This window comes from Danio rerio, chromosome 16 (genome assembly GCF_052040795.2).
Source record: "Danio rerio strain M-AB ecotype USA chromosome 16, GRCz13ab, whole genome shotgun sequence".
In the NCBI taxonomy this organism is placed as follows: Eukaryota; Metazoa; Chordata; class Actinopteri; order Cypriniformes; family Danionidae; genus Danio; species Danio rerio.
The window spans coordinates 14,198,440-14,211,811 of record NC_141036.1 but is presented as its reverse complement, the minus strand read 5'-3'; the positions used below and the strand labels follow the sequence as shown (position 1 = coordinate 14,211,811).

The 13,372-nt window shown below is 36.1% G+C and overlaps 1 protein-coding gene across 1 annotated transcript; it reads left to right on the top strand.

Annotated features, from left to right (window-relative positions):
• Positions 1-226: 226 nt before the first annotated feature.
• Positions 227-9,914, top strand: rcvrn2 (recoverin 2). Its single transcript, NM_199964.1, is given in 3 exon segments — positions 227-688; positions 7,605-7,716; positions 8,618-9,914. Coding segments are annotated over 3 exon segments (582 nt in total). The 5' UTR covers positions 227-307; the 3' UTR covers positions 8,707-9,914.
• The last annotated feature ends 3,458 nt before the right edge of the window (positions 9,915-13,372 follow it).

Here is a 13,372-nt window from a genome sequence, read left to right as displayed (position 1 = left end):
CATCCCCCCTCCCATCAGGTTCAGCATCAGCAGATGACACTAATTCTTCCCCGCACATCAGAGAGCTGCAAAACAACGGATGCCAGTCTTCTTCTGCTAACTCTCTGGAGTAACTTCTGACTGTGCTTTCCAAAGGAAAACGAGCAGCAAGGTTTTTATGGGACACTAATTGCAGACACCCAATAAAAAAGAGATTATCTGAACACACCCCAACAAGAGCAGCTACAGCACATACAGAGTGTCTCTGGTTGTGAAAAAAGCAACATCTTTCTGAGCCCTCGTCTGTGCTCTCCACAAGCCTTCAAAAATGGGGAATGCCAAAAGCAGTGCTATGTCCAAGGAGATCCTGGAGGATCTCAAACTCAACACCAAATTCTCAGAGAACGAACTGTCGCAGTGGTACGAGAACTTCCAGAAGCAGTGTCCATCTGGCCGTATCACACCTGAAGAGTTTAAAAAGATCTACGAACGTTTTTTTCCGGAATGCGACACCACCTCATACGCCCAGCACGTCTTCCGCTCCTTTGACACCAATGATGACGGAACGCTGGATTTCAAGGAATACATTATCGCTCTACATATGACATCAACCGGAAAGACGGAGCGCAAGCTGGAGTGGGCCTTCTCACTTTTCGATGTCGACAAAAATGGCTACATAACCAAGTCAGAAGTTGCAGAAATCTGCCAGGTAGGTCAAATGTTGGTGAATACCTGTAATATTACAAACATACTGTGGCACTGCTGTGTGGCTTCAACATTATATACAAGTAATTATAGCTATTATAGTTACACTGGGGCTTGTCGTCACATGTTTCAATAAAATTTGTCACCATAACTCTCCAGGATGAATGTTATTGAATGCACATTAAACCAATGGTCACACTTTATTTTGATGGTCCGTTTGTTAAATTGAAGTTATATTGCATCTACATGCCAACTAATTCTCATTAGATTATAAGTACTGTTAGGTTGGGCTTGGGGTTAGTGTTGACATGTACTTGCAAAGTTTCTTATAGTCAGTTAAATATCTGTTAAAGGAGCATATCAACAAATGTTATGCAGACAGTCTACTAATACCACATGGACCATCAAAACAAAGTGTTACTGTACTAACTAGCCCCATTTTCCCTAAATAAATATAATAAATTGGTTTTATACGCTATTTGGTATATGTTGTCACATTATTCATTGCCTTACAGAGCAAGTTGTAAAGCAGGTCGCACACCAGAAGCGCCGCTCGGCGGCGCGCCCAGAGCCCCACGCAGGGCCATGCATTTTAGAATTCTATAGGTTTCTATCAGGATACACACACCGGCGCCGCAAGTCGGCGGCTGTCGGTGGCGCCCGGCCATGGCTCAGGACGCAGTTAATTTTTCAGCAGCGCCACAGAGCGCTATCTGATTAGTTTCATGTTAAATATCATTCGAATGTGCGCGTCTGGTGTGTGATATTTAAACTGTCATGTGCGCGCCGTGTCGCGGTGCCGAGCGGCGCTTCTGGTGTGCAATCTGCTTAATAATAGACAATACCTGTTTGACCAAACAGTTGAATAGACTTCTTAAAGATGTGACAACTTGCAAGGCCTGTCCAGGTTAAAATCAGTTAAAATCTTCTAGTAAAACTTTACAATAGGGAAGCATTTGAAAAGCTCCAACGCAAAAAACTGTAAATGCCATCTGAAATGTTCTCCTAAAATGACCATTTTTGTCAGCCTCCTATGTTTATGTTCAGTTATTTCACTTTAATGGCAATGTAAATAACTTATTTGTCACTATAAAAGTAAAATTACTGAGCTTAGACACAGGAGTTGGAAAAAATGCTAATTGTAGAAGAAAACATCAGATGGCTTTTAGAGGTTTTTGCATCTAAACTCTTCATTTGTTCAATTAACTACACTGTTAGACCTTACTGGGCTTTTTTTTTTTTTTTTACAGTAAAATACTATTTCCTTCTATTACAGCAACACTGACTATTTTACAGTTATTTACCGCATAATCTACAGTAAGGGTTAGCAGTGTGGTTCAGTAATGAAGTTTGCACTGCACGCTCGCATTTTTAAATGTTTTGGTGCATTAATCTAGTAAATAATGTTATTCAGAAGGTCATAATTCACACTCATTAAATAATTACTTTGTATAGCTTTATTTCTTTGCCGAAACGTCTGGGTTTTGTATCACCTACGAATGTAAAATAAAGCTATACAAAGTAATTGTTTGATGAGTGTGAATCATGACCTTCTGATGAACAGTGTAGTTAACACAAATGTATATTTATTATTCATAGTTAACTTTTAAATTGACTCGAATTTAACGTTAAATTCGTTCAGCATTAACAATTACAATTTTATTCATAATATTAGAAAATAATTTTAAAAACTGAGCTAACTGTGTGTTTTTTCATTAATGTTTTAAAAGTTTTATAATTTTTGTAACAATAGTATTGCTTTTTGTTTATGAATGCATTCATTAATATTAATAAATGAATGTTATTGTTAAATGTTACTCATGTAACTGTTTTTATATAGACTTTATTATACATTCTTATCGTTATAGAGATCTGAGTAAATTCCAGAGTAATTTTTTTTTTGTTAACATCTGAACGAATTTTGAATTTTTTAATCATAAATTAAATCTCAGCTCTTGTGACATTTTCCTCCTTCTGACAGTTCATTCCAATATCCCCAATACCGTGCTCACATCAATACTTTTTAATCATTCTTTAATCTCACTGTCTGCATTTAATCAGGGAACCTCGCTTTCAGTCAACAATAATGAAAACAAGCAATGCACAAGGCCTCGCTATAAAGAAAGAAGCCAAACGTCTTATCAGCTTTGAGTGCCTCAGAACATAGCTAATGGAATTGGACGATCCCAGAATAAGCCATCCGATAAATGGTTTATCGTGAACAATAACCGTACACATAGGCCTTTTCTGATGCAGACAGCCATTAGCACAGAGACAGGTGGGTGTGGGGATTACAGTGTGAAATGTTTTTTTTTAGAAAGATGCTGGATAAGTGGGTCACAGAAGTCACAGTAAACAGTGGCTTAAATTGCACCTGCCAGACGATTCTTTGGTGATGTCCAGGGACCATGTAAAGAGTCATAAAGAGTAAAAACTTGTTAACACTTACAATACCATAAGGTGCATCTGCCAGGTAATAAATAACTGACCGGACAGAAATTGATCATGTGTGTCTAGTTTCTAAAGCACCTCATCCAAAACCTTGACCAATTTTCCTTCAGCTTAGTCTCTTATTTATCAGAGGTAACCAAAGCGGAATGAACCACCAACTATTCCGGCATATGTTTTACTCAGCAGACTCACCCTTCCAGCCACAACCCGTTACAGGAAAACACCCATTCACACACACACTCATACACTACGGCCAATTTTGTTTACCCAATTCACATATACTGGAAAAAAACTGGAACACCAAACCCATGCCAACATGGGGAGAAAATGCAAACTCCACACAGAAATGTCAACTGGCCCAACTGGAGCTAGAACCAGCAACCTTCCTGCTGTGAAGCGACAATGCTAAGCACTGAGCTACCGTGCCTCCTTATCCAAATTCATTTGTTTTGATTTGATTGTTTACAGTTGTAAACTGTGAATAACCAGCCCGATCTCACGAGGAAACAACTATTTTATGTATTATCAGAAAAAGATGGCTTATTCATACAAACTCATACATTTTCATTTGTATAAACATGTACGATTTTTAAAAGGAGGCATGCTTACAAACTATAATCAAATAACTTACCTGCAAATACTTAATACCACTATTATGTGCGATTTGCTGTGGGATTGCGTTGGAAATAAAAGAAATCCCTTGGCAAAGTCATATAGAACTATAATGAAGACTAAAGCTGCCTGGGACTAATTTAGCTGTGTGTTTAAATGAAAATAGTTCATAGAACTTTCATCAGCCAATCAGAATTAAGCATTCAACTGCCCTGTTGTGTATTATAATTCAATGATGTAAGCAGAGCTAATGTTCACGATGATTTATAGACAATTTACTAATGTATAAAAATATTCAATGTAGATACTGCTGGGCAGGAGAAACACTTTCCTTTTTGATGAATAGGCATAAATTAACTTATTTTAATACATTCATCTGGCTGCACTCTAATGGTCATCTTTAATCATTCTGTTGGTACTTTCCAACCACAGCTACATTTACACAACAACATACTAAAAACATAAACGTCTATCTAATGCAATTTTGATAACATTCCTATACAAACACTGTTAAAACAATCCCCATTCACACAGATCTTCGACAATGAGTGAAAGAACTTGTATCGTTTGCTCCAGACCAGTAGTTGGCGATATCACATGGTAAATGAACACTATGTGCCTGCACACAATCAGTCCTGTAGTCAACATTTATTGTAGTTATGTCAAGAACTCATGCAGGCCTATTGACTTTAGTCTTAAATGCGGAAGTGCGTTCGTTTTTCCGATTGTTTTAGAACTTCTGATTCAGCTGCCTATAGGAGAAATGACTAGGAATAATAAACCACAGAAAACGGTCAAACTACTTGCCTTACAAACAAGTGTTTGCATGACTATACAGACAGAGCAGAATCATATAATAAGAAAATATCAGTTTAAAGCATCAAGCAGCAGAACAAGCTGTTTTTAACGTCTAAAAACGTGTGGAAGTGAATGAGACCAGAAGTTTCGATCCAAAAAGATTCAAATGGCTGCGCCCGCTCGTACGCAGAGAATAAGGTGATTTGACTGAATCTATAATGCACATGCACTTGATGTCAGTCATTTTAGCAAATTCACATATTTGTAGTTTCCACTGAGATCAGAGCAGCGACTGCACTTAGAAACCAGTTTCCAGAAGTTAGCATTCTCAGGTTTCTATTTTCAGATATTGAGCGCAAAGTCTACTATAAGAACTCATAGCTGTATTTTAAAAATGATCTATATTCACCCAATTAACTAAAGTGAACCATTAAACCAAAGTATTACTGTTCATCCCAACACAGATAGAATGACACATCAAGACTGACCTTATACTCAGGCTTTGAGATCACTGATTTGCTGGTTTATAAGTGTAAATGTCATTGTCATCGTGCCAGTATTAAATACTGAGCTGCGCTGAGGCCAGTGTGTGGTTTTGCCAGGAGCCTCTAATCTGTATTATTCTTACGTGTCTTACGTGTCCGAGATAAACATCTCCTTAGCTCACTGGTCTTTTAAGATCCAGGTCATCTGTGGTCAGGCAAAACTAAAGTCAATGCTGATGACCCTTGGCATTAGTGGTCCTACTTCTGATGATTACCTCCAGTTGAAGTACAGATGGTGCTTTATTTGGCTCTCCCAATTAACTAATGGCTTCAGCTGCTTTTGTAACACTTCATTTTGAAAGCACTTCGATATATGTACTTTTCATTTAGTAATGGCTGCTTTCAGGGCACTGCTTTATGAAGCTTTGAAACCTTTATGTATCATTTTTTTAAACTTAGAGATTCGGAGTGTGAATCAAAATACCAACAATACAAGATGTCAGTAAACAAGGTTTCATTGCAATCTCACAAATGGGCGATGCTCAATAAGATTTCAAAACATTTCAGCAGCAAACATGTAAACTTTTTTTTAAAAATAAATTTCTTAATGTAATGTTAATGATTATTAATGTTACTAATACTATTTGTAGAATTAAAAGAATAAAAATAGTTGATAGTAATAGAGTTTTTAGATTAGATCATTAGCTTATTACATAAAATAATTTATACTTTCAATAATATGTTTGCTGTTAGTATATAAAACCAAAGTACCTTTAAGGCAAGTCATTTCACTCGGCAGCTATCTTTAAAATGTCTCTCAGCCAGTATACTCGGGCATTCTGTTTGAATGGGGAAACATCAAATTCTCCAAAATTGCTTGCCAAATTTATGACTGAATTTCCTATTAGGAATCAGCAATGAAATTAAACAAGAACTGTCTCTGTAGTTTAATTTCTAAGCGTCCAAATCACACAAAATCTGCAGAAACTCTTGTCTGGTCCAAGCACCTTTCTCTAGTCTAAAGCGAATAATTTTTAGCTCCTGTACTAGAAGGCGGGCTTTCTTCACCATATAGCGATCAATGATTGGCTCCTGTACTAGTAGGCAGGGCTTTATTCACCATATTGACAGTTACACTTTTCCCCATTTAAAAAGACACGCGTAACATGTCATTTACACTGTATTGACCAGCAGGTGTCCCTGGGGTTTCAAAAGCTTCAAAAAGGGAATCATTTGGAAAAGCTTTGATACTTTTCTCCTATCTCGATGAGCCAGCAAACAATTTTTTTAGTCCTCAGAATGTTATGAGTATGAGTATTCCTTGTTTTGTCACAGAATATTCATAGTGGTTCCAAAACAATTCAAAAAGTCAAACTGGAATGTCCTATACTTTCTGGGAATCACAAAATTATTCGTAGGCTGCCTACATAAGCTAGTACTTTATGTTAATGAGCTCTCAGCAGACATTCTTCTGACTATAAGACCCTGTTTACATCTGGACTTAATATTTTCATCAGTGTATGTGGAAGATACTAAATCTAACTGTAAATGGGTAAAGTCTAGATCGGACACATAACCGGCTGGATTTTTATATGACACTGTATAACAATAATTAATATTTTTACAGTACTGTGATGGTTGGGTTTAGGTTTGGGGTAGGGTTAGGTGTTAAAAAATAAAACATTTGTTGGGTAATTTAATAGATAGCATAAATATTATTCGGTACAACTACTGTTTTTACATTACTGTGACAGTTGGGTTTAGGGTTGGGTGGGGGTAGACGTGAATAAAATACAATAAATGGGAAAATTATTAATAATATTATAAATAATTCTCATTAACTTCCAGCCGCAACCATATTCGATCTAGCAACAACCTTGTATATGGAGACTGAAATGTTCATTTTATACCACTTGCAAAAATGTTTTGGATTTGCGACTAAACTGACCATGATCTTTTAAGACATGCTGTGAGACAGCACACACTCTCTGGACTAGATACCTATAATATTTGCTTTCTGGTATCTATTGCACGTTCAAATGTATACATACTTGTTTTGTCACAAAGTTTTACTACTGTATAGTTGGAAATTCTTTTCATTTGCTTGCTTGTTCACACGCAAATAGCTTTGCCATTTAGTAGTACTTAAGCATAACACTGAGTGTGATGAAAAAATAGGAAAGCAATTGCAGAATCTGAGAATAAGTGGTCACAAGAGACATGTTTAAATGAATACATAGAGTAAATGTTAATATATTTTGGCTAACCATGTCTGAATCACTGAGAAAACAGTATTACCAAGGGAAAACAGGGCCTAAATAAACACAAGAATGTGCGTACTAAGTATACTAACCCTGACCTCATGGTTGGCTAATCCTCCACTAAGATGTTCACAGTCAACAAATAAACAAGCAGACTAACTCGGAGCCAAGGTTTTCACTGTTCAACAACATTACAAATTTCTAGTCATAAATGTACATGAGGGAGAAAGGTTTTAGATTGTTTAGCAGGTAAATTTTTGTCCTTTATTTCCTCTCATCATCTCCACTTTTCTTCCATCCTGCTGATCTCCAGGCTATCTTTAAGCTGATTCCCAAAGAGGACCAAGAAAGTCTGCCAGCCGACGAGAACACTCCTGAAAAGAGAGCAGACAAACTGTGGTCGTACTTCAATAAAAAGGATAACGGTAATCATTTATATTTTTACTTGTCACATTTCATGGTTTTTAAAAAAAGTAGTGGTATCGTGATAATCTAAAACACCACCGCTAAACAATTAAGTGTTGTCACCTCAAGGTCGTAGGTTTGCTCCTGACATTGGTGGGGACCTATGAACTCCCTCCAGAATAGTTTAATCCACTCTCAATGCAATTTGTTAAGTTAAATTGAGCAACAGTATAATGTTAAAGGAATGATAAATAATTTATGTATGTCTCATACATCAGTATTAATAAAAGTAGATAGAGCACAGGCTGTAGTTTTTCTGACAAATAAGTTCAACCAAAATTCGAACGCTAGCTACTCTGAGAGATTAGAAGAACTGACAGGGATCATAAACTTTTACATTTAGCAGTTTATTGTGCAGTTAGTTGTCAGACTATATTTTTCACAGACTATATCAGCCTGCTATAACGTTAGATTATGTGTCAAAGTGGGAAAAAACACTAGCCTTAATGGTACTATTATAATGACGTACAGTATTCAGAAGCGAACTTGAGCTTATGTGACACACTTTTTTTTGAAAAAGCTCCTTATGTCCACCTTTTTTTAATTGCCACCATCCTCACTTGCCTGTCACCCACCTCACCCACCTTATTCTTGCACGGGAGAATTCCCCTGCCTAGTTTTGGCGCTGTTACATCTGAACATGACAGCAAGAAAAGGCTCAGCCAATCACAATGTTCATATGTGTTTGGGGGGCGGGACTTGAGTATAGTATGTGATTCAACCTTTTCTGCATGTCCAGGTTAATGTTGACTGCGCAATTTCTAAGAGAATTTGGTGGAGACAGTGGTTATTGGTGGGGACGCTCTCTTCGTCCATGCTAAATCTACACTCGTGTGTCACCTCTTTCTCTTTCTCTTCCAGAGCGATTGGCTGAGGGCGAGTTTATTCAAGGTATTCTGGAAAATGAAGACGCTATCCACCTTATTCAGTTCGAGCACCAGAAGAAATAATACAAAAAGAATGATAAAGCATGTATTTTTATTTGATTTTTATTTATTTATTTTTGTTTTTTGGCCATATGCTTCCCACTTTAACTGTAACCTCAAATGTACATATCAGTACCTAAAAATACAAAAGGTAGACTTTTGTACTTTTTAGTTATGTACCATTAAGGTGCTGAAATGGACCCTTTAAAGGAACACTCCACTTTAATTGGAAATAGGTTCATTTTACAAGTCACCTACAGTTAAACAGTAAATAATCCAACCCCACGGTCGTTTAGCTTAGCTTAGCTTAGCTTCAATCAGTGTAAACAGTGTAACTACAGAAGAGTCAAGCTTTAAGGAAATGATCTATTGCAATGGTCTAATCTGATTCAGTGATTTTTATGCTAAGCTAAGCGGTCACACTTTATTTTAATGGTCCCTTTGTTAAATTTAAGTTACATTGCATCTACATGCCAACTAATTTTCATTAGATTATAAGTAGACTGTTAGGTTGGGGTTAGTGTAAGTTGACATGTACTTGCAAAGTTTCTTGGTCAGTTAATTGTCTGTTGAAGGAGCAGTGTCAACAGATATTAGGCATACAGTCGACTAAAACTCAACTGAATCATCAAAATAAAGTGTTGCCAGCTAAGCTAAGCTAAGCTATATGTGCTCCGGAAGATCAAATGAATGGCTTTAAAAATGGTAAAGATCACCTGTTTAACTTCAGGAGACTTGTAAAATGAGCGTGTTTTCACAAACATGAAGTGTTCCCTTAAGTACATATGCATACCTTTTGGAAAGGTACCCCAGTGACAGTTCTTGTACCTTTTATTTCTGAGAGTGTCCAATATTGAGTGAGTCATGATAGATTGCAGATTGTCATTGTTAATAATGATTATAAACTGATAGTAAATTGTCTCTTCTGGAAATACGTGTTGAAATGTGTGTGACAAATGTAGAGTGAAGAATTTCTGAAAGATTACATTATAACGACACCCTTAAGCTGTAAGGAAACCCTTTTTTCTTCATAAACCAAAAAGTCGAGTTTTTCTTGCAAAAGAGGTAAATGCAGATGAGGGTGAATAAGCCTTTAGGCTGTGCTTAAAAAAACAAACTGACTTATCATCCAGGATGATAGCACAATATAGCCAATAATGTTTACCATTTGTATTATGCAGATTTGTTTTTTGATGTCAGTTGCTGTAGATTAAAACTGAAACCATCAAACATGTCATGAGGCGTTACTTTGTCTGTGTGAGTGTTGAGTTGTTGTTGAGGTGAAGAGTGCAAGTGAACCGCTGGACTAGGCAGCACATTAATCTCTAATGGTCTGCTAGTTGTGAGAGGTTTAACATGCTTGTGGCAATATTTACTCGTAATCCTGGATTAACTTTTTTGTGTGTCAAACTGTCAAGCCGTGGTAATGTTGTGCCCTCAATGTACTGTATGCACACAGATAAATGTAAAAATCAGTACGGATATAATCAGTATTGTATTGGCAAAAAAAAATCCTACCAATGCATCCCTGATTGCAATGTTTGTTGAGATTTCTATAATCTTTTTATAACACAGTTTACAATCCATTCTTTCCTTTTGATTTAAGTTCAAATTCAGATAACTGACATAATCATGCTCTAGACTTTTTTAATCTCTTCCTACACTTATCATTCCCATCTCTTCAATATATGATATTTTTCTGTCTATTTTTCTTTGAACCTTCATGATAATTAATTTAAAGGGGAAAATAATGGATTGAGATACAGGGATGGGCAGTATTGTATTTCAATTACATATCTCAAATACAAAATTGTATTCAGTAATTTGTATTTGCTGGGGTTTATGAAAATTAATATTTTGTATCAAAATACTTTAGTGTCTTGTATTTTTGTATTTTAAAACACTGTAAAATACTTTGTAAGTCTACATGATGACATCATAAAAATGCGGCTTCAGATGCTTTCTCGGTTATTTGCCTAGGCTTGAAATCAGACCACAAAATTGATTATTAATGAAGAAGGTGCTTTATGTAGACCTTTAATATTTAATGGCAGTATAGTGTGCAATGCATCAGCATCTTTGCTTAAGAAATTTGATGGAAGTTAGTCCAAAAACAGGAATATGGAGCCTACAGAACATAATTATTTTTAGTCTCAGTCCTGCAGGTGGGAATGCAATGCAGAGAAAGTTTAGAAATAAAGATTGTGTACTGGTGTTTGGGGGTAAACTGAGACTCTTCCAGTTATTGAGGAACTGAAAATCTCTTAGGAGTATGAGTAAACTGCACAAACAATAGTTTTAGATGGATTGCTGATGTTGAAAGATTGACAAACAACATAGTCCTACAGTGGCAATACCTACAATACTTCATTGACTGTTTAAAAATCCCAGTAGCTGATCTGCAGGGGCACTGTATGGGTAATGAAGAGAAAATATGTCTGTCTAAAGATGTCAAAGTGGCACAATACATTATATTCATTTATTAATTCATTAATTTTTTTTTCGACTTAGTCCTTTTATTAATCCAGGGTCGCCACAGCGGAATGAACCACCAACTTTTCCAGCATCTTTTTTTATGCAGTGGATGCCCTTCCAGCTGCAACCCATTACTGGGAAACATCTATACACACTCATACACTATGGACAATTTAGCATACCCAATTCATCTGTACCGCATGTCTTTGGACTGTGGGGGAAACCGAAGCAACTGGAGGAAACCCACACGAACGCAGGGAGAACATGCAAACTCCACACAGAAACGTCAACTGACCCAGCCGAGGCTCGAACCAGGGACCTTCTTACTGTGAGGTGACAGCACTACCTACTGCGCCACCACGTCGCCACAATACAGTTTGTAGACACAAATATAGTAAGAATACTCCAGCCAATACAGCCTGGTCAAAAACTCCAAACTCCTGTTACACAGCTGCAGCAAGATATGTATGAAGAGTTTATTTGCAAAAACAGATGACTCCATTTTTAGAGATGTCATGTTTCATGTTGTGCATTGAAGAGTACAATTGCAAAAAACAATCTAAATTTATTAAAATAAAACTCTTCATATATCATCCTTTTACTATATACAGTAAGACTGTTAAGAGAGGGTGGCAATTTTACTGGCCACCCAATGGATGAAGAGATATAGTATGTTCCTCATTCCTACTGTAACTCATTATCTGCATCACATCGTTCTACAGTGTTTAAAGAGATCATCTTCAAGACAGGACTTTCTGTCTGAAATTTGTACAAATTTTATTCTAAAATCTAAGAGAAACAAAAGTTTATAAATACCTCCTCATGTAACGAAGTAGAGGTGAATGACCTGGTAGAGAAGCTGACTTAAACTTGCTCAGAGAAATGCTGTTGGTGTCAAACATTGTTTACTTCACTAAGTCATTTTAAAGGTGAAGGGATTGATCCAATAGGTCTCTTGCTCCCTTAAGTATTTTGTAGTATTTTCAATATACAAAATACCGTATTTTATTTTAATACTTGCTGTTGCTGCTGTATTTTATAGTACATTTCGAGATATATATAGAAATCCTTTATTCCTCTGCCCATTAGTTAATTGCAACGTGTCATTTTGTGAGGACTACGCCCTCTGTAGGTTGATTTTGTAGTCTGTCTCTCTTTGCAAAATATTAAAGAAATTAAAGCAGCTTACACAATAAAAAGGGGTGGAATGTGGTCGGGGGTATTGGGGGTTATCATTACTTTTTTTTAAAGAAAACATACACATATTTGGCTAAAATGGTTTGGTCATCACAAAAACAAATATTTGTGTCTTTATTTTTGCTGTTAGAAATGAAAGAAACCCCAAATGACACAAATAAAAGCACAATTTAATGGAGGACATTTAAAAAAAAAATGTTAGATTTTGTAATGATGAAATGGTTTTGAAAATGTGTACACCAGTAATGGCATCTGATCATTTTCATGAAATAGGTGCGTATGTGTAATATTAATAATTTTACATATATGCAAAGTATATAAAACACTGTTTTACAAAAAAAATGCTGTATTTTATTGTACTCTATATACTAATTTACTTTTGATGGTTTGAGTTAAAGTTCCACACCAAAAGATTAAGATACAGTAAAGGAAAAACCCTTTCTGTTCAAATGTAAGTGATGTGATCAATAGCTTTAAATAATACAGGCTTTAGTGGTCTCAGTATAATCCACTCAGGAGGCGCAAACCTTCCAATATATACATTTAATTTCCCACAGTCTTTACTCTTGCAAATCCACTCACTGCCCGCTTTACACAATAATGGAGACATCATTTCTCTTTACATAATATCTCTTACTCATACTGACTGAATTGCAGTCACACAAACACCTGAAAAAAACTCAGAGACACTCCATACAGCATTTTCACTAGTCCGTGAGTTAGCACAAGGCCTTTTTTGTAAAACCTCCTGGGTTAGTTCATCCAAAAAATAAATAAATAAAAAACAGACATTATTTATTCACTCTCATGTCAATCCAAACATGTCTAAGTTTGAAATATTTGAAGACTTAAACTTTATACAAAAGACATCAATGGTAACCAACCTGTAAAAAAGGTTGTGATTTTAACTGTAAAATAAATAACATTTGATGCTACAAAACTGCTGCAGTAGAAATCTGCTACCTGTTTAAAGTAACTTTGCTTAATAATGAATAACTGTAAATTGACTCTGCCAGAA